The sequence below is a fragment of the Octopus sinensis genome, linkage group LG15 (assembly GCF_006345805.1).
Source record: "Octopus sinensis linkage group LG15, ASM634580v1, whole genome shotgun sequence".
Lineage (NCBI taxonomy): Eukaryota > Metazoa > Mollusca > Cephalopoda > Octopoda > Octopodidae > Octopus > Octopus sinensis.
This window is the reverse complement of record NC_043011.1, coordinates 33,736,130-33,763,258: the sequence shown is the minus strand read 5'-3', so window position 1 is coordinate 33,763,258 and position 27,129 is coordinate 33,736,130. Positions and strand designations below refer to the sequence as shown.

At 33.8% G+C, this 27,129-nt stretch overlaps 1 protein-coding gene across 13 annotated transcripts in view; it reads left to right on the top strand.

Moving 5' to 3' along the window:
* The window catches only part of LOC115219624 (intersectin-1), a 424,167-nt gene extending 397,519 nt beyond the window's left edge, over nucleotides 1–26,648 (top strand). For 9 of the 13 annotated variants that reach the window (XM_036509616.1, XM_036509621.1, XM_036509620.1 and 6 more), the window contains 4 exons: nucleotides 1,295–1,378; nucleotides 10,648–10,725; nucleotides 20,923–21,096; nucleotides 25,397–26,648. In XM_036509616.1, coding sequence (XP_036365509.1) covers nucleotides 1,295–1,378; nucleotides 10,648–10,725; nucleotides 20,923–21,096; nucleotides 25,397–25,548 — 488 coding nt within the window. In that variant the 3' untranslated portion in view covers nucleotides 25,549–26,648. Of the gene's footprint in view, nucleotides 1–1,294; nucleotides 1,379–10,647; nucleotides 10,758–20,922; nucleotides 21,097–25,396 lie in introns of those variants that run through there. The other 4 variants (XM_029789771.2, XM_029789770.2, XM_036509623.1 and 1 more) reach the window with 4 other exon arrangements.
* The last annotated feature ends 481 nt before the right edge of the window (nucleotides 26,649–27,129 follow it).

Genomic DNA, 27,129 nt, shown 5'->3' with positions numbered 1-27,129 from the left:
AACGATCGGGAAGTGAGAAAGTCTTTAATGTTTCGAGCCTATGCTCTTTAACAGAGAGGAACACAGAAATAAACAGAGAGAAAATAAAAAAAGGTATAGTAGCTAGCGATAGACATATACGTACTCACACATGTATGCATGCACACATTCACATATATTACACTCTGTGAAACTTTCCGCAAGGATAATTTTATGGGTTTACATTTACAAAAATCTTAATAACCATAATGTTTACATGTGTGTGTATATTTGTGTGCATGTGTGTGTATTTGTGCCTATGTATTTGTGTGTATGTGTCTATGTGTGTATGAAGTTTATATGATTTATAGAATATTTGTATTTATCAATATATTCCTTGCTTAAAATATTAATATATTTCTTGCTTATTTTTGGTATTGTTTTTTTTAAATGTTTATTTCAGAAATTTCTTTTCAGATGGGTGAAATTCTTGTCCTCACCTATTACTGGATTATCAGAATCATTAGAGCTTTGGAAAAAATGCCTTCTAGTATTTTTCCTAGCTCTTTACATTCTGAGTTCAAATGCAGCTAAGGCCGACTTTGCCTTTCATCCTTTCAGGGTTGATAAAATAAAGTACCAGTCAAGTACTGGGGTTAACGTAATCGACTTACTCTCTCCCTTAAAATTGCTGGCCTTGTGCCAAAATTTGAAAGAATTATTATTATCATTTTTGGCAAGCTGGCAGAATTGTTAGCATGCCGGACAAAATGCTTAGCTGTATTTCATGAGTTCAAATTCCATCATTGTGGTTGACGAAATAAGTACCAGTCGAACACTGGGGTCGATGTAATCGACTTATCCCCTTTTCCAAACTTGCTGGCCCTGTGCCAAAATTTCAAAGCATTACTAATATCATTATTGGCAAGCTGGCAGAGTTGTTAGCATGCCGAGCAAAATGCTAAGCAATATTTTGTCTATCTTTACGTTCTGAGTTCAAATTCCACTGAGGTCGACTTTACCTTTCATCCTTTTGGGGGTTGATGAAATAAGTACCAGTCAAATACTGAGGTCGATGAAATTAACTAGCCCCGCCTCCCCACAAATTTCAGGTCTTGTGCTTATCAGAGAAAAAAAAATTATTATTATTGTTATTTATATTATAATTATTTTGTTTATATATGCTACATCTGCTTTATGTTTTTGTTGTTGTTACCATTGCCTCATGTTTTCTCTTATCTCCCACCCCCACCTCTCCCCTACATTTCATCCACCATTTCCGCTCAACACGATAATTACCATTACCTTCATCTGTCTGTCACCTGTTCTTCCGTAGCTCCGAGACGTTCACGCACCGTTGGACGCCTCCTTGTCATACTGCAAGAGGGCATCAGTCTTTGCGCTTCCAGTCACGGCAATGGTAAGACAAGTCAGCTTTCTGCTGCCTCACCTTTGCAGTTCCGCTGCACGAAGACTGCAAAAGTAACACTGATGACCTCCACCGGTCATTGGTTTAGAATTGTCATTTAGAATTGCTATGTCTTGACCTTTGTGTATGTTTTGTTTTTGTGTGTATGTGTATGTGTATATAAATATATATATATATGTGTGTATATGTATATCTATATCTGTTTTGTTTTTATATATTACTGACAAACACTCACGTAAATTGCTTTCTAAATGTTATTTTTGTTTAGCTCTATTTAACACGTTATTCACATAGATTTTTTTCTCCTTATAAATACAGTTGCTATAGTTACCACATCACAACTTAAATCTCTTATTTTTCATCATTCAATTTCTTTTTTCGTCAATCTACTTATTTATTATTCATTATGTTTATTTGTTTTTTTTTCTCTGTCTTGGATTTGTCAAAATTAATTAAAGCCTTCTTACATTGAAATGCTTAATTAGTCAGTTAATCATGTCTTGTATAGTTATTGTTTTGTTAATGTTAATTAGATTATTTCTTATACTAGCACACAAGATCTTTTTGTTTATTATTATTATTATTATTATTATTATTATTATTATTATTATTATATTATTATTATTATTATTATTATTATTGTTGTTTTGCATGAGTGCAAATAACCTCCTAATGTAACACCATAATTGTTTGACATATCTTAGCTAAAATAATTTAGTGCATATTGTTGTCATTGTTTTTTGTTGTTGTTGTTGTTGTTGTTGTTGTTGTTGTTATCATTCAGGCATTGTGCCTATAGTAGAAAAGATAATTATTATTATGCAGGCCTTGTGCCTCCAATAGAAAGGTTTATTATTATTATTGAGTGAGAGAGCAGTTCATGCCATCAAAGTGACACTGGGGTAAAATATACGAAGCCCAATATACCCATCATGACTACCCGTCTGATAAGGGTACACCAGGCACATGCATCACAACCATATGTGCGCGACATGGTGATCTCATATCAAGATAAACAGCATATGACCTTGCAGGTGGGGCTCAGTTAGAAATTTCTTCAGGTTGAGTAGCCCATCCTGCTCAAAAGGTCCCTGAATAAGGGTTGTTTAATGATGTTGAAAGAACCACTCATGTTTCCAGAGGTAAATTATTCAAACCCCAAAGAATCCCTCTCAACACATGGCTATGATGCTCCCCCACTACTTCTGCTCCTGATCACTATTATTATTATTATTATTATTATTATTATTATTATTATTATTATTATTATCATTATTATTATTATTATTATCATTATTATTATTATTATTATCATTATTATTATTATTATCATCATCATCCTCATTATCATCATCATCATCATCATCATCATCATCATCATCATTATTATTATTCCAGGCTTTGTGCTTATAGTAGAAAGGATTATCATTATCATCATTGTTATGTCACCTGATGACTGGATTCTTGGATTCCCTGGTTCCATGTTGTTGTTTATCTGTTAATTTAGAACCAATCCACCCTTTAGTTCTAGTCAGTTGGGTCTCATGAGTGATGGGGATGCAGATTGCTTTTGGTTTCTAAATGTCAAGCTTTGAAGAAGCTCAGCACCAATTTTTTTTTAACTATGTACACACACGTTATTGTAGCTGGTACCTCAAATCTAGTTATTCAAATTTCACATTCCTGATTAGCAGACTGGATATGAAGTTGTACATATATATAAATATAAATATAAATATATATATATATATATATATATATATATATATATATATATATATATATATATATACATATATAGTGCCGCTCCCAAACAGTTGAAGGAATCAGGGGGAGAGGTAGACCCAGGAAGACATGGGATGAGGTAGTCAAGCATGACCTCAGAGCATTGGGCCTCACTGAGGCAATGGCGAAGGACCGAGATCTCTGGAGATGTGCTGTGACTGCAAAGACCCGGGCTGCTTCTGGCACCAGTCCCGCATAGCCCCTGCCCATTCAAAGTACCTTGGATCCCAGAACATCTTGCTGTGCTTGAGGAGACCTGTTGAGTCAAGTGCATGTACATGAACATCGAAACAAATATCAATGGAAATAGTAGTTGTGATACCTGAGCCGGTGGCACATAAAAAGCACCATCCGAACTTGGCCGTTGCCAGCGCCACCTTGACTGGCTTCTGTGCCGGTGGCACATAAAAAGCACCGTCCGAACGTATCCGATGCCAGCGCCGCCTCGACTGGCTTCTGTGCCGGTGGCACATAAAAAGCACCATCCGAACGTGGCCGATGCCAGCGCCGCCTTGGCTGGCTTCCGTGCCGGTGGCACGTTAAAAGCACCAACCGATCATGGCCGATGCCAGACTCCCCTGGCACCTATGCCGGTGGCACGTAAAAAGCACCCACTACACTTGCGGAGTGGTTGGCGTTAGGAAGGGCATCCAGCTGTGGAGACACTGCCAGATCAGACTGGAGCCTGGTGCTGTCCCTGGCTTCCCAGACCCCGGTCAAACCGTCCAACCCATGCTAGCGCGGAAAACGGACGTTAAGCGATGATGATGATGATGATGATGATATATATATATATGTATATATATATGAAAAAACAGGTCGAGATAGAAAATGCTAAAATAATTTTATAAAGAACATGTTCTTTATAAAATTATTTTAGCATTTTCTATCTTGACTTGATTTTTCATATATATCAACTCGTGTGTTCCTTTTCAACCTTCTACATATATATATATATACATATATATATATGTATATATATACATATATATTATATGTATATATATATATATGTATATATATATGTATGTATGTATATATATATATATATATATATATATATATATAATTAATTAATAAGGGTGAGATATATATATATATATATACACACACATATATATATATATAAAGTACTCAAACAGCTTAGTCACATTAAGTGAATGGTCTGTGACATCAACAAGACCTGTTTGGAAGGCATGATTAATGGAAAGAGAAACAGAGGTTGGTGACCTAAGAGATAGGACGATAACATCACAGAATAGATAAATCTTGACATCTTTTTCTGAAAGTTCAAATACTATAGAGGTGTACATTATGTTGGTGTACATTCTGCCACAGTTGGAGATAGTGGGACATGACATTATATATATATATATATATAATATATATATATATATAGAGAGAGAGAGAGAGAGAGAGAAAGAGACAGGCATATGCTATAGTGGTTAGTGTAATCATAAAATTGTGGTTTTGATTCCTGGACTAAGTGATATCCTTAAGCAAAACACTTCATTTCATGTTGCACCAGTCCACACACCTGGTAAAAGTGCGTAATCCTGCAACAGATTGGCATCTTGTCCAGAGGAAAAATGTATGCTACACAGACTCTGGGAAATTAGTCTTATGAGCCTTTGGCTCAGAAAGGACCATTGGTCCTTTCAATATATATATATACATACAAAATTAAGAGGAATGACCACTAAAGTGGACACCCTATATGCTAAACATAGACGTCAAATTGCCATTAACACGAAGAATGTGTTCTCAAGAAAAAATCTCAGCAAAATGCCAAAATGTAAAAATGTAAAAATTTAATTTTAATTTCAATTATATATATATATATATATGTATATATATATATATAAATCAAAGTTAGAATAGAAAGAAAACAAGAAACAGAAACCAACTTGCAGAAAAATGGACGATAGCACGACAAATGGCAAACAGGACTAAAACAAGATACACAGAACATTCCGAGCCAAAAACTTTTTCAGTTAGAGTCTGAAATGTCTTTGTAGTTTCACCTCTTTATCTCTGATACTACTCAGATTTGGCAGGGCCAGGGACTTAAGCTAAAAACATTAAGCCTCTGGGAAAGGCAAACAAATGTGTACGAGAATGAAAACAGAAATGGAAGCAAAAACAAGAAAGCTAGAATTATACACAAATGACAGAATGCCTTTTGGCTATACAATAGAAGAAGGAAATATTTTTTGTATATATACGAATACAAATAAGTAAATAACAGGAAGGGTCTTTTGACTATGGGACGAACGTAACATTATGAAATAGAATATACATATACAATGGACAAACACCTTTCGGCTATACAACAAAAAGAAAATAATTGTATGAATACAACAACAATAGAAACAAATCAAAAAGGGTCTTTTGACTATCAGATGAGCATGGCGAACTGGCACAGAGGGAAATGAAAAAAATCTTAACAGACCGGGCAGCAAGCTGGCAGAATTGTTAGCACACTGGGCAAAATGTTTTGCAGCATTTCATCCATCTTTATGCGCTGAGTTCAAATTTTCCTGAGGTCAACTTTGAATTTTCATCCTTATGGGGTTGATAAAATAAGTAGGAGTTGATCACTGGAGCTGATGTAATTGACTTACACCCTCCTATGAAATTGCAGGTTTTGTTTTCAGTTCCTTGGTGGTGTCTGTCTTAATGCTGCCCTGAAACAACATAAGTTGGAGCCATCTGAGCCATTGGTGTTTTATTTCAAGAACTGCTCTACTACAGTTGGTTTTACATTATGGTTCCTCATTTAACACTATGCCAGGCCAGAAGATTTAATAATTTTCCCTCAGGCATCCGTTGTGAACAGTATTGATCTCATTTATGTTTCCTTTGTCAATTCCGTGTTAGAAATTAAATACACAGATCATTTTTACATCTGTTTATATGTACATTGTTGGCGATGATTCTCAAGATATATCTTATTATACAATATCGCATGTGTGCCCGTGCACCTGTACACAGACACACACAAACACATACATTCACACAATCTTTTTAGTGGTATATTTTAAACAGTTGCCAATTTCCAGTGCAATCTTCTTCAGTATTTTATAATCCATGCTGAATAGTGGTTTTTATTTGTTAAACTTGAATGTCATACAAATTCATACATTACATAACTCTCTCTCTCTCTCTCTCTCTCTCTCTCTCTCTCACTCCTTCTTATCCATCTGTCAGTCTCTGGTTGTTGTGGAATTAAGATGACTCCTGTAATTAGATGTTTTGTCCGATGCTGCCTTTCAATATCAGACAAGCACTTATTATTATTATTATTATTATTATTATTATTATTATTATTATTATTATTATTATCATTATTATCATTATTATTATTTTTATTATTATTATTATTATTATTATTATTATTATTATTATTATTATTATTATCATTATTATTATTTTTATTATTATTATTATTATTATTATTATTATTATTATTATTATTATTATTATTATTATCATTATTATTATTATTATTTTTATTATTATTATTATTATTATTATTATTATTATTATTATTATTATTATTATTATTATTATTGATAAAGCTAAAGCAGAAAAATTATTCATGAATTTGATTAGACGTTATTATTAAGATTTTTTTGAGATTAAGTTTCAAAAGCTTCTGCATGATGGCAGGCTTTATCTATTTCTAGATTGTTTCTCCCATCTCATTTCCTGTTCAACTCTGCAGATCATTTTCACTTTGGATTAGTTTTAACATAGGAAGTAGATATCTTCAAATTCTTTGGCAGTGTTATTTAAATGCCCCTTCTAGAATGTTTAGTCAGCCAGCCAGCCAACCAACTACTCAAGAGTAGGAAGAATTCAATTGCATGTGTAGAATAAAACAAGGTAATTTAAATATTTTCCCCTGTTCTTCTTACATAACTTCAGTTTAAGTGTAGTTTCTTATGTTGGTAAGAAAATTTGTGAAAGTGAATAGCAAAAGGCTTAACTTAAAGTATGGAACCTATTAAAACCTGTGAATCTGTTATGGTGGTGTGAACATACTAAGTATTGCCATAGATATTGAGTTAGCCTAAAACCCCAAGTTGATGAGAGATCTTGATCATGTGCTAACAAGATTTTAAGCTTTCTTCAGTTCTTATAATATAAGTTATATGAGCATGAGGTTAAGAAGTTCTAGGTTTGGTCCTGCAGTTCAAACTCTTTTCAAATCATGATAGTTTTAATTCTTGAGAGTAATATATGGCATCCAAAGTCCAAGAATTCAGTGAATTTAAGATTCTGGTGATATGGCAATCATCATCATCATCATCATCTTCATCGTCATTTAGTGTCCACTTTTCTTGCTGGCATGGGTTGGACGGTTTGACTGAGAATTGGTAGGCCGGGAGGCTGCACCAGGCTCCAATCTGATTTGGCAAAGTTTCTACAGCTGGCTGCTCTTCCTAATGTCAACTACTCTGAGAGTCAGGCAGCACTGGTATCATCCACGCTTGGACGATATTTTCTACGTATCACTGGCACAGGTGCCAGTCAGGCAACACTTGCATCAACCATGCTTGAATGGTGCTTTTTGCATGCTACCAGCATGGATGCCAGTCAGGCAGCTCTGGCATCGGCCATGCACGAAGTGTGTTTTTTATGTGTCACTGGCACAGGTGCCAGTTAGGTGGCTCTGGCATGGTCACAACTAAAATTTCACTTGGTTCAATAGGTCTTCACAATCAGCCAACAATTAAAGGGTGCTTTTAAATGGGCCAGTTATGCAACAATGAAATTGGCCATGACTACGACTGTATGATTTTTTTTTTTCCTTTTGACATTTGATAGCCATTACTTTTTGCTGACTTTAGAAGCAAATTGCATGTAATTTTGTTTACATCTGTTAGTTCAGTGTCAATTTTAACATGGAGTGCAAAGACAAACATTTTCACCATATTTTGCTTTTTTATTTCCACAAAGGCAAAAAAGCTGCCAAGGCTCACAAAGGGATATGTGAAGTATATGGTATTGATTGCTTAACTGAACACACATGTCAGAAATGGAGTAAAAAATTCCATTCTGGAGATTTTTCACTCAAAGTTGACCAACGTTCTGGTCAACATACTGAATGATGACCGAATCAAAGCCATAATTAAATCTGATTCTCGTATAACTGTGTGAGAGATTGCAGAGGGGTTAAATGTATCATACACAACAATTGAAAATCACTTAAAATGACTCATTTAGAAAAATATAAGCAAATTAAAATGATTCAGTTTTAACAATGAAGTAATATCTAAAATTTAGAAGTTTTACTCATTCAGCTAATTTTCATAATTTATACCTGTTATAGATTATTAATTCTATGCTTGTTACTGATGTACATAATTTATGTTTGTTACTAATGTGCATAATTTATGTTTGTTATTGACATAGATACTGTATGTTTATTGTGGACATTGACAATTTGTTGCTGATGTAGATCAGTGGTTCTCAACCAAGCCCCATATGACCCGTGTGGCTCCATATGATCCTTAGGGGTTCATATGACCTTTGGAGGTCCATATAAAATTGCTTTTGTTCAAATTTATCTGCAATAAATTGCTTATACTTCTTTCAGGTATCATAAGTCTTAGTATTTTTTAAGCAATTCTTAATAATATTTAATTATTAAAATATAATGGGATATTTTTAGACATCGAATGGCTGTGAGGGCCTGCCCAATTAAAATGGGAATCAAAGGAGACCACAGGCAAAAAATGGTTGAGAATCACTGATATAGATAATCTATGTTTGTTGTTAATGTATGTAATTCTTGTTTCTTACTGATCTGTTTGAATCTAATAACACTTGTCTCTTTTCAAATAGAAAAATAATATTTATATCAAATAACTTTGTTATCCTGTTTTTGTCCATTTGTTTTTTTTTAGGTGCACAATGAACATTGTTTGCATGTGTTTTATTAACCCCGTTGCATGTATCTGACATCATCATAACAACCATAGAGCCCCTTCTCACTTCTTCATTTATAAAACCCACACAGTGTTTGAGTGTCTGTAAATGTGAATTTCTACAAACAGGGTTGAGTGTGGAGTGGGGCGAATAATCTCACAGAAGTGTTCTTCCTTCTAAATACAAATACTATGATAGGGGCTCATATATCCAATATGCTGACCCATTTGAGTTATTCCCCTTGGCTCATTTTAGCTTTTGATTGAGTTTGTTCGTGTGTTCGATTTTTATATTTTAGCATGGGTTCTTGCCATCTAATTAATTACATGGCTAAATCTAGTTAACTGAAGTTTTTCAATTCACTATAGTAATACATATGTGAGACCCTTACCATAGATAGATTAACAGAGTGTCTGTCTGTTGGTATAGAATGTATGTATGTATGTATGTATGTATGTATGTATGTATGTCATTATTCAGTTTATTTCAAGATTTCTTGCCAATAGAAAAAGAACTGGTTTCTAATCTAGATCTAAGGTTCCTTCATTGGAATTTCAACATCAGTAACAGGGTATTTTTGTATGTATGTATGTATGTGTGTATGTATGTATATGCAGATTTCAATGTTTTAGGTATGTATTTTCATGCATATAGAGGATTTGAAAATGCAGAGGTATTTTAAAGATGTTTATTGACTTGCCGGCTTTCATTTAAAAAAAAAAAGATTTTCCAAAGTAAAATGTAAGGCTTTCTGTAGCCTTTGTGGTGTTAAAATATAGTTAACATAGACGTATTAAAATAGAGTGATAAAGTCTTTGACAATGATAAGAAAATGTTAAGAAATAGAATCTTTGGTCACATTCCTTTAGTCATTACCTAAGATTCCTGACCAAGGGTAAGCACAAACACCAAATTGAAGATAGCAAGTTTGGCTTTTGTGTGTGTGTGTGTGAATATATATATATATATATATATATATATATATGACAATAGATATTCACCTCACTTGGAACCTGCTCCTTGCATAGATCTGAAATATATTATGGACTGTACATTTAGTGCATGTTTGATATGAAGGGGTGAAATTTTGTTGACAGATTTAACACTAATTTAGGAGTGTGTGTATGTAAGAGTGTATATATGTGTATATATGTGTGTGTGTGTGCATGTTTGTACATGGATATTTGTATGCGTTTACATGTGTGCAATATGATTATTTATTACACTGTAGTGTTAAAAAGAAACTAAACAGAAAAAATAACAATATCAAAAACAAACAGACACTGTTAAAATGTTATCAAGAACTTAGATATCTCATTCTATACCATTTATTATTCCAACATTTCAAAATAGGATATCAACCATATCACCCATCATGTAATTGTTCTTGCATGTATTATTAACTTTATGCCACAAACATTGCTTGATAATCCACCCTGCATGGCTCAGCCTCTCCTACCTACCCTTTACCTTACTTGCATGCTATTTTTTTTTCTTTCTATCTTTTTTCTTTTGTTTTTGTTTTCACTTTCTCTCAGCCAAACGGACTGGAGGAATTGGACGTCTGCTGGTTGTGATTTTAGAGGGCATCAATCTTGTGGCATGTGACTTGAATGGTATGCTGAGCATTTGAATTGGTCACAAACGATTTCAATCTTCAACAGTACCGTTGTTGTTGTTATTATTATTATTATGATTATTATTATTATTATTATTATTATTACTATTATTATTATTGTTATTATTATTATTACGATTATTATTACTATTATTATTATTATTGTTGTTATTATTATTATTATTGTTATTATTATTACTATTATTATTATTATTATTATTATTATTATTATTATTATTATTATTACTATTATTATTATTATTATCATGATTATTATTATTATTGAAGGTGGTGAGGTGGCAGAATCGTTAGCATGCCGGGCGAAATGCTTAGCGGTATTTCATCCGTCTTCACATTCTGAGTTCATATACTGTCAAGGTTGACTTTGCCTTTCATCCTTTCGGGGTCGATGAAGTAAGTACCAGTTTGAGTACTGGGGTCGATGTAATCAACTAGTACCCTCCCCACAAATTTCAGGCCTCATGCCTTTAGTAGAAAAGACTATTATTAATTGCATATTGGGGTCAATCTAATTGACTGGCCCCCTCCCCCAAAAATGTTAGGCCTTGTGCCTAGAGTAGAAAAGATTATTATTAACCCTTTCGTTACCAACCCGGCTGAAACCGGCTCTGGCTCTGTAGTACAAATGTCTTGTTTTCATAAATTTTGAATTAAAATCTTCCACCAAACCTTAGTCACAATTTATGTTCCTAACACGAGCTTAATGATAACGAAGTTATTTTAATAAATTCTTTGTTACATCTAAAATAATTGAGAGAATCACAGAGCATCTCAAAATAAATACAGTAACGAAAAGGTTAAGCTGACTGAATCGTTAGCATGCCAGACGAAATGCTTTGTCTGTCATTACGTTCTGAGTTTAAATGCTCTTCAGGTCAACTTTGTCTCCCATCCTTTCAAATATAAGTACCAGTTGTGTACTGGAGTTGATGAAATCGACCTGCACCCTCCCCCACAATTGCTGGCCTCGTACTAAAATTTGAAACCATTATTATTATTATTATTATTATTATTATTATTATTATTATTATTATTATTGTTAAGGCAGTGAGCTTTAGAATTGTTAGACAAAATGCTTAGTGGTGTGTTGTCTGTCTTTACGCTCTGAGTTCAAATACCACTGAGGTCAACTTTGCCTTTCATCCTTTGGGGATTGACAAAATAAAGTACTGGTCAGGTACTGGAGATCAATGTAATTGATTATTTTCCCTCTCGACCTAAAATTACTGGTCTTGTACCAAAATTTGAAATGGCTATTATTATTATTATTATTATTATTATTGAGTGAGAGAGGAGTGCATGCCATTAAAGTGACACTGGGGTAAAATATACAAATCCCAGTATACCCATCATGACTACCCATCTGATAAGGGTACACCAGACTACCCGTCTGTGATGCCTTATCAGACTACCCGTCTGATAAGGCATCACAACCATATGTGCGCAACATGGTAATCTCGTATCAAGATAAACAGCGCATGTCCTTGCAGGTGGGGCCCAGTTAGAATTTTCTTCTGGTCGAGTAGCCCATCCCGCTCAAAAGGTCCCCGAATAGGGATTATTTAACGATGTTGAATGAACCACCCATGTTTCCAAAGGTGAATTATCCAAACCTCCAAGAATTCCTTTCAACACAAGGCTATGATGCTCCCCCACTACTTCTGCTCATGGGCTGAGATTCACATATCATCAGCCACTAAGAGACATGTTCAACTGGTTAAGGTCAAACAACTTACAAGCAAATCTGTGGTATTGAGAAAAATATTTGCTGTAGCCCATCTTTTATACCAAGATAAAACAATGTACATGATAACACTTCCAATCAGTTAAGATCAGAAGCCATGAGAGCCACTGTCTGGTACAGCATCAGGGCAGTATTATTATTATTATTATTATTATTATTATTATTATTATTATTATTATCATTATTATTATTATTATTATTATTATTATTATTATCATTATTATTATCATTATCATTATTAGGGTGGCAAGCTGGCAGAATCGTTAGCATGCTAGATGAAATGCTTAGTGGTATTACGTCTGTCTTTAAATTTTGAGTTCAGATTCCACCGAGGTCGACTTTGCCTTTCATCCTTTCGGGGTCGATAAAATGAGTACCAGTTGAACACTGGGGTCGATGTAATTGACTCATCCCCTCCCCCAAAATTGCTGCCCTTGTGGCAAAATTTGAAACGATTATTGTTGTTGTGTTGTTGTTGTTGTTGTTCAGTTTGTTGTAGTTCTTAGCCATTGTTACTGTTTCGCTTTCACCCTGTAATAGCACAGAGTACATGCAGTGATTAACTAGGCACTTCTCACATAAGATGTGTTTATTTCTAATAATAGTTGTCTACTACTACTACTACTACTACTACTACTACTGCTACTACTACTACTACTACTGCTACTACTACTACTGTGACTACTACTTGTGGTGGTGGTGGTAGAAAACAATGTTTAGGACAATGGTTCTCAATTGGAGTCTATATGAAGTTTTTATGAGGTCCATGGTAGGAAAATAGTAAGTTGGAGACCCACAGTAGTATTTTAGGGTCAATGAAAATGTTTTGCTTTGGAAACAACTAGGTTTCTTACGCTAATGTTTCCAGCCACTGAAATATTCTCTCAAAGAATGCTATTGCAAACCTACATAAGTGAACATCTGATAAACAGAATAGGAGTTTTGGAAGAAGTATCTATAAAACTTGTTTTTAAACATTGAATGGCTATAGGGAACAGGGTCCACCAGAATAAAATAGTAAAGTAATGTAAGTGGTCCATAGGTAAAGAAATGGTTGAGAACCATTGGTTTAGGAGAATCCTTTAAGTTAAGAAGACCCGAAATTCAAAAGAGCACTAGAGCCAAGTGGGCTCTGTAGTCTTGCTGATGCTTAATTTAAAAATGCAGTCAGTGGTATTTTGTAAAATGGTTGGTATTTTGAAGGGCATCCAGCAATAGAAACTGTGCCAAAAATGGAAAGGTCATTCGTAGTTATCAACTTATTTTCATAACTTTGGTGTTTGCTAGAGTTAAATGTGGAATAATGTAACATTCCATTTGGTCTCTCTAATTCACATGGATAAAATATTATTGAGAATATTAGTAATTCTACTCCATTCATATTTCTGTCTTATCTTTATTTATTGTTTGTTTATTTTTTTTTTTACTTGTTTCGGTCAATGGACTGCAGCCAAGCTGGAGCAGTGCCTTGAAAGGTTTAGTCAAACAAATCAACCTCAGTACTCAGCCTTTTCTTAAAGTCTGGTACTTATTCTGTTGGTCTTCTTCTCAAAGACCACTAAGTTACGAGGATGTAAATAAAGCAACACCGGCCGTCAAGAGAAGTTGAGGGTAAACACAAATACAAACACACACACACACACATGACAGGCTTCCACACAATTTCCACCTCCCAAATTTACTCACAAGGCATTGGCCAGCTCAGTGTTGTAGTAGAAGGCACTTGCCCAAGGTGCTCCACAATGGGACTGAACCCCAAACTACCTGCTTTGCAGAGCAAGCTTCTTAACCACATAGCCCATGTGTGCTCCTATTAATCTTTGACTTAGACAAGTGGGCGATAATTCCACTCCACAACCGCAGGCCTTTTATAGAAGCAACTATGTGATGGGTGACAGGAACCAGTGTTCATTGCTAGTATAGCAATTTGCAGTGAAGTGGACGAATTGTGTTAGTCATAGGAAGATGGTGGTAACTTCATAGATGAAGACTAACACTAATTTCCTCAGATTTTTCCATCTTATTTTTTATGGCTTTAAAGTGCTGTTGTGCTGCTGCTTTTCTTGCTGCTGTTGTTGCTGTTGTTGCTGTTGTTGCAGATGTTGCTTCTATTGATGCAGCTTCAGGTTCAGCAAAAAGTCATTGCTTCTGTTTGTTTTTTGCTTTTTGTTTGTTTTTGTTTTTATAGCTTAGTCAGGAAACTGGTAGCCCCTACCAAAAAATGCAAAAATTAAAAAAAAAAAAAAAAAAGAACTATGAACCAAAAACAAACAAACAAAATAAAGAAATCTGAACATTTTTCAGGGCCTTCAAAACTTGTTTGGGTAAACAGAGGAAAAGCAAAAGCAAAAAAAGCAAAAAAAAAACACTAACAGAAAAAAACCCGACTCATGAATTGTCATTAACCCTTTAGCTTCAAATTTCTTTGTTGAATGTCATGCTTATTTATTCATATTATTTTGAATGAATCATGCATAATCTTGTAGCTTCAAGATTTCAACGATGTGAATATTAACATCAGAATGGCATTGTAGGGTAGGTGTAAGAGACCAGATATGGCCATTTTGAACATAAACCAGGTAGAGTATTTGGGCTTGATATGGCTTGTTTAAATACTAAAGAGTTAATCTGGTAACCCATTCTATATGTTTGCAAAAGAATGGAATCTCCTAAAGACATCCAAGGACCTGGTGATGATGATAGAGGTGATGGCAGTGGTGTTCAACAGGGCAACAGATAAGTCTGCTGCTTATGAACATAAGCAAGGGAAAAGTCCATTTAATGGGCTTCTCTACACTTTCTGTAACCTTGTTTTACTCATAAAATTTCGGTTGGCCTGAGACATACTTGTGATAGAAAAAACTTTTACCTGAGATTCTGCATTGTGGGACTGAACCTGGAACCAGGCGACTATGAAGTGAACTTCTTAACTACATGACTATGCCTGCACTCAGTTTACTGTCATTAGTGTTGCTCTTAATTTTAATAAATATGATAATGATAAGCAGCAGTGCTTTACAATAATGTTAATGATAATGATGTTGGTGTTGTATAGGTGGTAAAATGGGTGAGTGATTAAAGCATCAGACAACCCATCTTGTAGTATTCATTCTGTAGTCTGAGTTCAAATTCCACCTAGGTCAGTATTGCCTTTCCTCCATACTGGGGTCAGTGAATAAAGTAGTTGACAAGGGCAGTAGACTGGCTGAATTGTTAGAGTGTCAGAGAAGATGCCTGGTTGGATTGGCTCTGACTCATTTGCATTCTGAGTTCAAATTCTATCTAGCTATCAATGGCCAGGGATAAGCACCTGACCATGCAAATACTTGTAATTGACCAGTATTGACATGAATGTAGGCCTACAGCCTGTACTGATAGTGGTGGTGTGTTGAGGCCTTCCTCCAGCAATTGATTAATTATGACCAAATTATGACCATCATCATCATCACCGTTTTAACATCCACTTTTCCATGCATGCTTGGGTTGGATGGAATTTGTCAAGGCAGATTTTCTATGGCTGGATGTTCTTCCTGTCACCAACCCTCACCTGTTTTCAAGCAAAGCAATCTTTCCTCATGACCAGACATGTTTCTGGAAATGACCATCATCGTTTGCATGATAATGATGATGATGTTAGTTGTCAAAGGGTACACACAAATACATACACACATACACATATACATACATAAACGCACTCATACATACATATAGACAAACAGCAAGCTTATTTTAGTTTCTGTCAACTAAATCCACTCACAAGGCTTTTGTGTGTCTGGGGCTATTGTAGAAAACACTTGACCAAAGTGCTGTACAGTGGAACTGAACTCAGAACCACAGGGTTAGGAAGCAAGTTTCTTAACCACACTGTCACACCTATTATATAGAGTTAAATTCGTTGATTTATTGTGTTTTTTTCTTTGCGGTCTGTTTAGTTTTTTTTTTTTGTTTTTGTTTTATTTTATTTGTTACAAAGATTTGTGTTCAGTCTGAACAAGTGTTGTCTATATTCTTTAACTGTTGCTTCAGTCCTGTTAAATGGCCAAGAGGAAGTGTTTATTGTAATGTGCTATGTTTTCAACTATATTCTTGTGATGCAACTGACACCGAAACTGTTTGTGGCACTCTAACATCACTAACAACAATAATCTTTTATATATATATATATATATATATATAATTTTTTTTAAATATATAATATTTAAAAAAAAAAATTCTTTGTAATTTTTTCTTACATGTTTAATGTGTCTGAAGTGAAAAAGAAAGAAAGAAAATATACTTGGAAGTTGAAAACCATGTCTTAATGTCCAAGATGAAGGGAACATTAAATCACTTTTCCTGACTACTGGCATCATCATTAAAGATAAATGGGTTTTTGTACCCCTCCCCCACACTCCTCCACACAAATAAAAAATGGCACCGATACTAGAAGGTAATAGTCCAACATGGCCTTAGCCATATTTAGCTACAACAAACTATCAAGACTACATTTCTATTGGGTTGACCGATTTGACCTCCTATCATCTTCAGATGTCCTATTCCTAAATGTAAAGACACTTGCTTTGATACTTAGACCTAGAACTGAATCCTAGCATTTATAAGGCTGGATTTAACCCAGTTTTCCTGTTGTATAAGTAACTGAGATTACAACACACTTTCCCCCTGAATGGGACACCAGTCCATCGCAGGGTTAACTTCCCCTCTACTGCTGCAACTCATTTTATAGCTGAGTGGACTGGAGCAACATGAAATGTTTTGTTCAGTTGATTTCATCTCCAATGGTCATTAGTTACTATAATCTGGGTTTTGTATCAAAATACTAGGTTAGATTCAAAATAGGGACCTTTACTTCTAAGCTAAGAATAATAATGTTCTTATCCACTGTGTAAAGGATGTGTAAAGAGTGATGAGTGAAGATTTAGAAATATTGTGAATATACATTCTAAAGATGGTGCTAATAATCTGTACAGTAGATGTACAGATGTTATATATATTTACACTGGAGCAACATAAAATGAAGTGTTTTGTTCAAGAACACAACCCCCTATCCAGTCCAGGAATTAAAACCATGAACTTAGGATCACCCTAATCATTAGGTTTCACAGCTTCACAGATGTGTAGATAATACCAGTCTAAATTTGAACCAGAAAACCTTCGTTTTAGCCTATTAATGCTGTAATATCCTCAAAACAGGACAGTGGGGAGACTATACAATTTGAAGTGTTTATTTCAGTTTTAAATGCTGTACCCCATATGCTTTTCAGAACCCAAAAGTAATTTAAGATCTTACATTAGGAAAGAGCAATTATATGTACAAGAAGAGGTCAATCCCTGCAAGGACAAAGAGCCACCATGTATATACATATATATATGTATGTGTGTGCGCATGTGTATATATATATATATATATATATATATATATAAATATCATAAATTAGAAATTTTTAAATATGTGAAATTAATAATTTTGATGGTGGAATTTGGAGTTAATTAAGTTATAAGTAATAACTTGTAAATATTGGGTTTAAAAATTTTGGGGGATAGAAAAAGGCAAAGGCTGGCTATGTGACATGAACTTACATCTTCTGTAAACATGATAGATGTTCTACCATTGTACCAAAACAATATATATATATATATATATTTGTGCACACTCTCTATTACTCTATTATACTCTGATGATGACAGTAATTAATTGACTAGAAAATTATAATCTTATTGATTTCTAACATAATGATGCGCATTTTGATTGAAATATAAAGTGTATACTTGATCATATTGACCCAAATACTTGGCTGATTCTTATTTTATAGGCTCCCTCACTCCAACTCTATCTCATCCTGGAAAGACAATGTTTTGTCAAATCTGGTAGGATTTGAACTCATATTTTTGTTATGATATCAGTTATACATTTCCATTTAATTTTTATTTTATTTCTTTTATGTGATGAGATATAAGGAATGTATCTGTGTCTCTGTCTTCATTTATTATGGAAAAAAAAAAACAAAGCATAGAAAAAACAAAAAGACCACCACACCTATGGGTGCTTTTGACCAGAATAGCATGCTGTTGCAAACGGTCAAGCCAGGTCCCTGTTTTGGGAATAACTTACTTTTACAGTTACGAGATCCTGGGGAAAAAAAGATGATGCTCTTTTTACCTTTTTACTTGTTTCAGTCATAAGACTGCAGCCATGCTGGGGCACCACCTTGGAAGGTTTCGAGTCAAGCACATCAGTATTTATGTTTTACGTCTGGTTTTTATTCTCTCGTTTTCCTTTGCCAAACTAATAAGTTAAGGGAATGTAAACAAATCAACACCAGTTGTCAAGTCATGGTGGGGACAAACACAAATACTAAGAAATAGACACACATGAAGGGATTCCACACAGCTTCTTGTACCCAGATTCACTCACAAGGCATTGTTTGGCCTGGAGCTATAATAGAAGACATTTGCCTAAGGTGCCACACAGTGGGACTGAACTCAAAGCCACATGGTTGCGAAGCAAGCTTCTTAAATGCATGGTCATGCTTGCACCTAAATTAAAAAATAAAACAGTAATGTTTATCTAAAAAAAATTCACCTGGATATATCGATCTACTACATACTACTTGACACATGATTAGGTTGTCTCAAAACCTAAGGCTTACATCCAATTTCACTTCTACCACGACCCCTATGTGTCATATCTAAATTATTATTGTTCGTTTAACTCAGGTTTTGTTGTAATGCCTGGAATCTTGAAACTTGCATGAGTAGCAGTCTTGCTATCTGCAGCCTATTGGGATCTTTACCTTTTGGCCGGCAGATTTAGAAAAGAATTTTTTGTAACTAATAAACACTTTTAAACTTCGTATACTGGTAGAATGTGTCATATAAAACATCTTTTACTCTTAGCATTTTTGAGAAAAGTTTATATTTACAAAGTTATTTTGTGTTAAAGTTGTTGTATTTCAACCAATCAATGACGTGTATTCAGCTAAGTAAAATTACTGCTGTTGTTTGTCAACAACAACTTCCGGCAGTATATATTTCGTTTGTCACTGTTATTTATGACATATTTCATCTCAGTTATGTTTGTATGAATAAACAATTATATCTGAAGCATATTTACTTCATGGCACCACCACAATTGTTCGTGCATTTCTGCGGCTTTTAATTTTCTTTTTTCCTGTTTATCAGCTGCTATTTTCAAAAAGACATTTTGCCCCCCCCCCCTGCCTCTACCCCTCCAATTTCTTCATTTTTCATTATTTTCCATAACTCTAACCCTGAAGCCGTAACCCTAACCCTAAAACCCCAACCCTAACCCTAACACCCTAAAACCCTAACCCTAACTCTAACCCCAAAGCCCTAACCCTAAAACCTTAAAGCTAAAACCAGTACAAATGCACGAACGATGTCATAAATAACTGTGACAAATGAAATATACACCATGTATAGCCACTGTGTATAGTTGTTGTTGACAAGTAACGGCAGTAATTTATTCAGCTGAATACATGTCATTGATTGGTTGAAATTACCGAAATACGACAACTTTAACATGAAATAACATCTTAAATATAAACTTTTCTCAAAAACGCTAAGAGTAAAAGATGTTTTATATGACACATTCTACCAGTGTCCGAAGTTTGAAAGTGTTTAGTTACAAAAAATTAATTTCTCGATCTGCCATTCAAAGGGAAAAGATCCGCCTATCATACCATGCTATTTCTTCTCTTCAAATATCTAATACTTTTCTAATGATTCTGGCCATGCCAAGAAGGCAAATATTTTGCAACAGGTCTACTGGATATTATATTTTCATTTCCTTTATGTTCCTCAGAATATCTCAACTTTGTTTCTCTTTCTTGCCGAATGTCTTCCTGATACTTAGGGTAAAGGAACTCACTGTAAACACACCTGATTGTTCATTTACAAAATCAAATGAAGTTATGCAGAAAAATATTACATGGATATTTATTGTTCTTATAGTAATAATAATAAGGTAATTGGCGAGCCCTATCTTCCAAAATTTCAGGCCTTGTGCCTATAGTAGAAAGGATTATTATTATCATTATTATTATTGATGGATTGAGCTGGCAGTATCATTTCTATGCCAAATAATACACTTAGTGGCAGTTTTTCTGGCCCTTTGTTCTGAGTTCAAATCCCATTGGGGATTTGAATTGGGGGTTAATAAAATAAAGTACCAGTTGAGTAATTGGGTCAATGTAACTGATTTGCCCCTCCTTGCAAAATTGTTGGTCATGTACCGAAATTAGAAAGAATTATTATTATTATTATCATTATTTTCTTTCTTTCTGTTTCACTTCCGTAAGCAAATGTATTTGTTTTTCATGTTTTTTTAAAAAATGATACCACATTTTTTATACAATCTTTTCTCCTTCTAATACACCTATTTTTTTCTTCTGTTGCCCTGGCAACCCTCAGGAAAAAGTGACCCTTATTGTGAAGTGAGCATGGGAAGCCAAGAACATAGGACCAAAGTCATCAATGGAACCCTTAATCCCAAATGGAATGACTCAATGCAGTTTGTCATTCGAGATGTGCACCAAGATGTCTTATGTATTAGTGTCTTTGATCGAGACCTCTTCTCCCCAAATGGTCAGTTGCTGTCGTAGAGAATTTGTATCATCATCATCACCATCATCATCATCATCACCACCATCATCACCATCATCATCATGGCAGTGAGCTTGCAGAATTATTAGCATGCTGGAAAAAATTCTTAGTAGCATCTCATCCATCTTAATGTTCTGAGTTAAAATTCTGCCGAGCTGGACTTTGTCTTTCATCTTTTCAGGGTTGATGAAATAAATACCAGTTGAACATTAGGGGTCAATGTAATCAACTAGCCCTCTCACAAAATTTCAGACCTTGTTTCTATAGTAGAAAGGATATGTCATTATTATTATTATTATTATTATTATTATTATTATTATTATTATTGAGTGAGAGAGCAGTTCATGCCATCAAAGTGACACTGGGGTAAAATATACGAAGCCCAGTATACCCATCATGACTACCCGTCTGATAAGGGTACACCAGGCACGTGCATCACAACCATATGTGCGTGACATGGTGATCTCGTATCAAGATAAACAGCGCATGACCTTGCAGGTGAGGCCCAGTTAGAATTTTCTTCTAGTTGAGTAGCTCATCCTGCTGAAAAGGTCCCTGAATAAGGATTTTTTAAGGATGTTGAACAAACCACCCATGTTTCTAAAGGTGAATTATCCAAACCTCCAAGAATTCCTTTCAGCACACGGCTATGATGCTCCCCCACTACTTCTGGTCATGATCAGAGATGCACATATCGTCAGCCACTAAGGGACATGGTCAACTAGTTAAGGTCAAACAACTGACAAGCAAATCTGTGGTATTGAGCAGAATATTTGCTTTAGCGCATCTTTTATACTAAGACAAAACAATGTACATGATAACACTTCCAATCAGTTAAGATCAGAAGCCATGAGAGCCACTGCCTGGTACTGCATCAGGGCATAGCCATGAGAGCCATTGCCTGGTACTGCATCAGGGCATATTATTATTATTATTATTATTATTATTATTATTATTATTATTATTGCTATTATCATTATTATTTTTCCTTCTTTCGTCAAATTTTCTTCCATTTCTCGCTGAGTGTTTTCCGTACACCTAGGGCAGAGAAGCTCATTGTATGTATTCCCAGATTACACACACAAATTTACAGGTAAAATATGTATTTAAAAAAAATTAATAAACAAATAAATTCATGAATGGATGTTGTTTTCATAGTGATAATGCTCTTCTCAGTACACGAGTCATTCCAGTTAACACGATTTTTTGCACTTCCTCTAGGGATGGTAAGCCTGGCATCATTTTTAAATAGGTTTCAGTACCTTTTTTTAATCATTCCTAGAGATTCTATTATTATTATTATTATCATTATTATTATTATTATTATTATTATTATTATTATTATTATTATTATTATCATCGTCATCATCATCATTATATGAAAACTCACAACTTATTTTGCTGGTATGATTGAAAGTGTCAACTGTCCACAGCCAGCAGACTAAGGTGACACTTGTTTACTGGTCATAGGTTACCATACTTTTTGTTCTTTTCAACTATCTAATACTTTCTTGATTCTGGTTGTGACAAAGGGGCAAACCTTTCGTAACAGTTCTACTGGATACTCTATTCTGATTTCATCTGTTACTAGCAAAATCATTAGAGCATCAGACAAAATGGCTTGCAATATCTGTTCCAGCTCTTTACATTCTGAGGTCAATTTTGCCATTCATTTGTTCAGAGTTAATAAAATAAAATCTCTATTTCAGACTGGGGTTGATGGTATTGACTAAAATCCTTCTCTCAAAATTGTTGGCTTGTGAGGAAACTTGTCTGGGCATGAGGAAATTTTAGCTTGTTTAAAAACAGGTGCGGGCTGGTCCAAGGCTGTGAATAAGAAAGCCAATGAAAATTGTAAATGTAAATATTTTAAAAACCATGTTTTATTGCTACAGATGTGGTTGGAAAATTAATTAGCTTATGAACAACATTTTAATGATTGTACCCCGGTATGGCCACACTCAACAGTCTGTGCCTCGATAAGCTCTGTCCAATCCATGCAAGCATGGTAAAGCAATTGTTAAAATGATGAGGATGATGGTAAATGTGTGTGTGTGTGTGCATGTGTGTGTGTGTGCATGTGTGGATATATATATATATTTATATATATATATATATAATAATAATAAATATTAGGGAATAAATCCAAATTTACAGGGAAAAATCAGATTTAGGATTGACTCCAATTTTATAGTAAAATATAATATAATATTAATTAGAGACAAAACCACTATTATGCAAATCAAACAAAGAAAGACTTAATCCAATACATAAAAAATTTTATATAAATTAAATATAATTAAGATATCCACTTTTTTGTTTTTTGAAATTAGCTATTTCATCTTTAAATATGAGAATTTAAATATACTAGGTTTCATTATATACAATCGTTTATAGAGGTTATTTTAGTTCTTGATTTTATATATATTTTCATTGATAATTTTATATTTTATATATATTAGTCATTTCAAATTTATATCTTAAAAATATTGATTATATTTTAGGTCTTGAAACCACCTGATGAATGTCAATAGAAGTGACAAGAAACGATCGTAGTGGATATCTTAATTATATTTAATTTATATAAAAATTTTTATGTATTGGATTAAGTCTTTCTTTGTTTGATTTGCATAATAGTGGTTTTGTCTCTAATTAATATTATATTATATGTGTATATATATATATATATATATATATATATTTATTTATATTAAGAGTATTACTATACATAAATGCCTCACGTTAGGAGGGACTCTTAAAGTCAAAATTACTGTAATAACCACATTGTACCAAATGCGAGGGAATGCAACTCTCGAAGTGAGCCTTCTAAAAACAGACTCAGTTGCATATCATATGATTTCGTAATTAGTGCACAAGATGCAATTTTTACTCATCAGTGCAACCATAGTCAAGACATAAAAATAAACCAAAATCACATACCAGACGAACACCACATGTATTCAGCATAGTACATAGAAATTGTTTAGACGTATATATCTATGTAAGAGGCGGGCTTTTCAAATTGCATTTCAGTATGCGTGTTTCTTCAGAATAAAATTCAGCACTGAATGTATTTCGGTTAAATTTACAATTTAAATATAGGATAAAATCTTTATAAGAATTTATAAAGTAGTTAGCGTGAAAAACCTCATAAGGGAACAATTTATTAATCATTCCCTATAAATATATTTATTTATATTAAGGGCATTACTATACATAAATTCCTCATGCTAGGAGGGACTCTTAAAGTCAAAACTACTATAATAACCACATTGTACAGAACGCGAGGGAATGCAACTCTCGAAGTGAGTTATATATTTTATTATATATATGTACATACCTACATATATATATGTATATATACATGCATATATGGGTACAGGACATCAAAAAAAGCATCAACAAAATGAGAAACAAGAACATAAAAACAAAAACATAGTAAACGAACTTTTTTGTGAACAATGAAAGAAACAAATAGAGAAGCGAGACAGGCAACATAAAGAACATGGTGTATTTTATAAATATGCTTGTTCAAGTATCATAATAGCATGAAACTATTAGTAGCTCTGTCGGTTCTCTGTTTAATTCGGCATATATATATAATATATATATATATATATATTATATATATATATATATATATATATATATTCTGTAAATAATAATAATAATAATTATAAAGATAAAGCTTATAAGTAATCACTATGTATTGTGTATTGGCTAAAGAAAATTGTCTAATATTGAGGCATATATGCCCCAATATTAGACTATTTTCTTTAGCCAATACATGGTGATTGCTTATAAGCTATAAGCTTATAATTATAGTTATTATTTACAGAACTGTCACTCATTGCCGCTTCTCCATTTAATGCTGAAAATGTGCACCCAAACACACACACACACACACACACATACACACTCACGTATATGTATATATATATATATATATATATATGGAAAAAAAAGTCAAGATTGAAAATGCTAATATAATTTTATAAAAATCATTTCAGTACTGGTTTCAGTCATTGGGACTTTTTCAACTGTAACAATTAAATAATTAAATTTAGAAAAATTAAAAAGAAAAGTTTTTTTAAAAGAATATTTGTATAGTGTTAAAATACAAGTGGCATTTTCCTTGTTTCTGCCTGTCTCTGTTTACTCTTGTGGGTTCGAAGTCCTTGTGAATTCTTGGTAGGAAAGAGGAAAAAAAAAAAAAATGTATATTCATTTTATTTGCGAATTTGATATTTCTAAATCTCCGCTTACATTTTTTTTTTTTCAGATTTTTTGGGACGAACTGAGATCTACACAGAAGAAATTTATCAAGAAACCATGCTGCGACGTGGCCCCATCACTAAGAAACTCAAATTGCACGAAGCAGAATCGGGAGAAGTTATAATACGACTGGACTTACAGTTGTATGAAACAACATAACACTGCTGAAACAGCTGGCACCCATACATTACCTACCTACCTGCATACATACATGTGCACGCACATCCACATATATATATATATATGTGTGTGTGTGTGTGTGTGGATGTACACAAAGACATAAGAATTCTTTCATGATACAAACTTAGCATTAATAGTAACAATTAAAAGTAACGTTTTACATTGTTGTTACACCAAATTTATCATGTATGTGCATATATATATATATATATATATATATATATATATATATCTTTGTTTTTCTCTTGTGTTCTTTTAACTCGTCATTTTATGGGCGGGTGGCAGTTGGAAATTGCTAATGAAACACACAAATAAATAAATAAATAAATAAAACAAGAAATATGCAAAAAAAGTCACTCTTGCATAACATCTAAATTACACACACACACACATGCTCTCACATACACACACACATGTATATTTATTTATTTGTGCATTAACAATGTTACGGTCTGTTACATTTAGAAATTCTTTTCACATGAAACCATTGGTAACATTCATAATCCTCAAATGAAGAGTATTTATCTGCCAAATATGGTGTTGAGTACACATTCTCACTGTTTTATATCATCGTGTGTGTGTGTTTATATATAAATATGTATATATAGGTGCTGGTGTGACTTCCCAATCACATGGCTCCAGCTTCAATCCCACTGCATGGCTCCTTGGGCAGGTGTTTTCACACACACACACTGGGCTGGAGCAATGGGAAGAATACACTGCATCACCTGGTTCAGGAATCAAAACCACAATCGTAAGATCATGAATGCAATACCCTAAACACTAAACCACATTTCCACACACACACACACACACACACAAACACGTAGAGAGAGAGAAAACTGGAGAAAGAGAGAAGAAAAAGATCATTATTGATGTGCTCAGTGACTGAGTATTCCAACAGACTTGAGCACCCTTAATTTAATTCTCAGAGAGAATAAGCATAGCATAGTGTGACATGGGGGTCACCTTTGAATTACTAGTACAATCCAGCTGACAGGCTTCTGTACAGTTTCCCTCTACTTAGCTTCGCTCACAACATATGGATCAACCTGAGGTTAAAAAAAAAATAATGACACTTGCCCAAGATACCACTTAGTAGGATTGAACCCAGGACCTTGTGGTTGGGAAGCAAATTTAACCATTCAACCATACTGCACCTATATATACAAATACATATACACACACATATTCAACCTTTAGCATGCTGTAAGCACATTATGTCACCATACGAGTTTTCTCCCCTTTCAATGCAGTGCAATGCAGCTGCAAGGGGAGAAAACTCATAGGGTGACATGATGTGCGTTAGCATACTAAAGATTGAATCTATCTATCTATCTATCTATCTATATATATATATATATATATATATATATATATATTATATATATATATACATACATACATACCTACACTGAAACGCCAAATTTGCCAGCCTCTTACATCCTGGAAGAAAATCACCGTTTAAGGACAAACTACAGAAATAATATTAATAATAAAATACCTCGAAAAACTGTTAATAATTGATAATTGTTTGATTGAATAATTAATTTTAGTTAA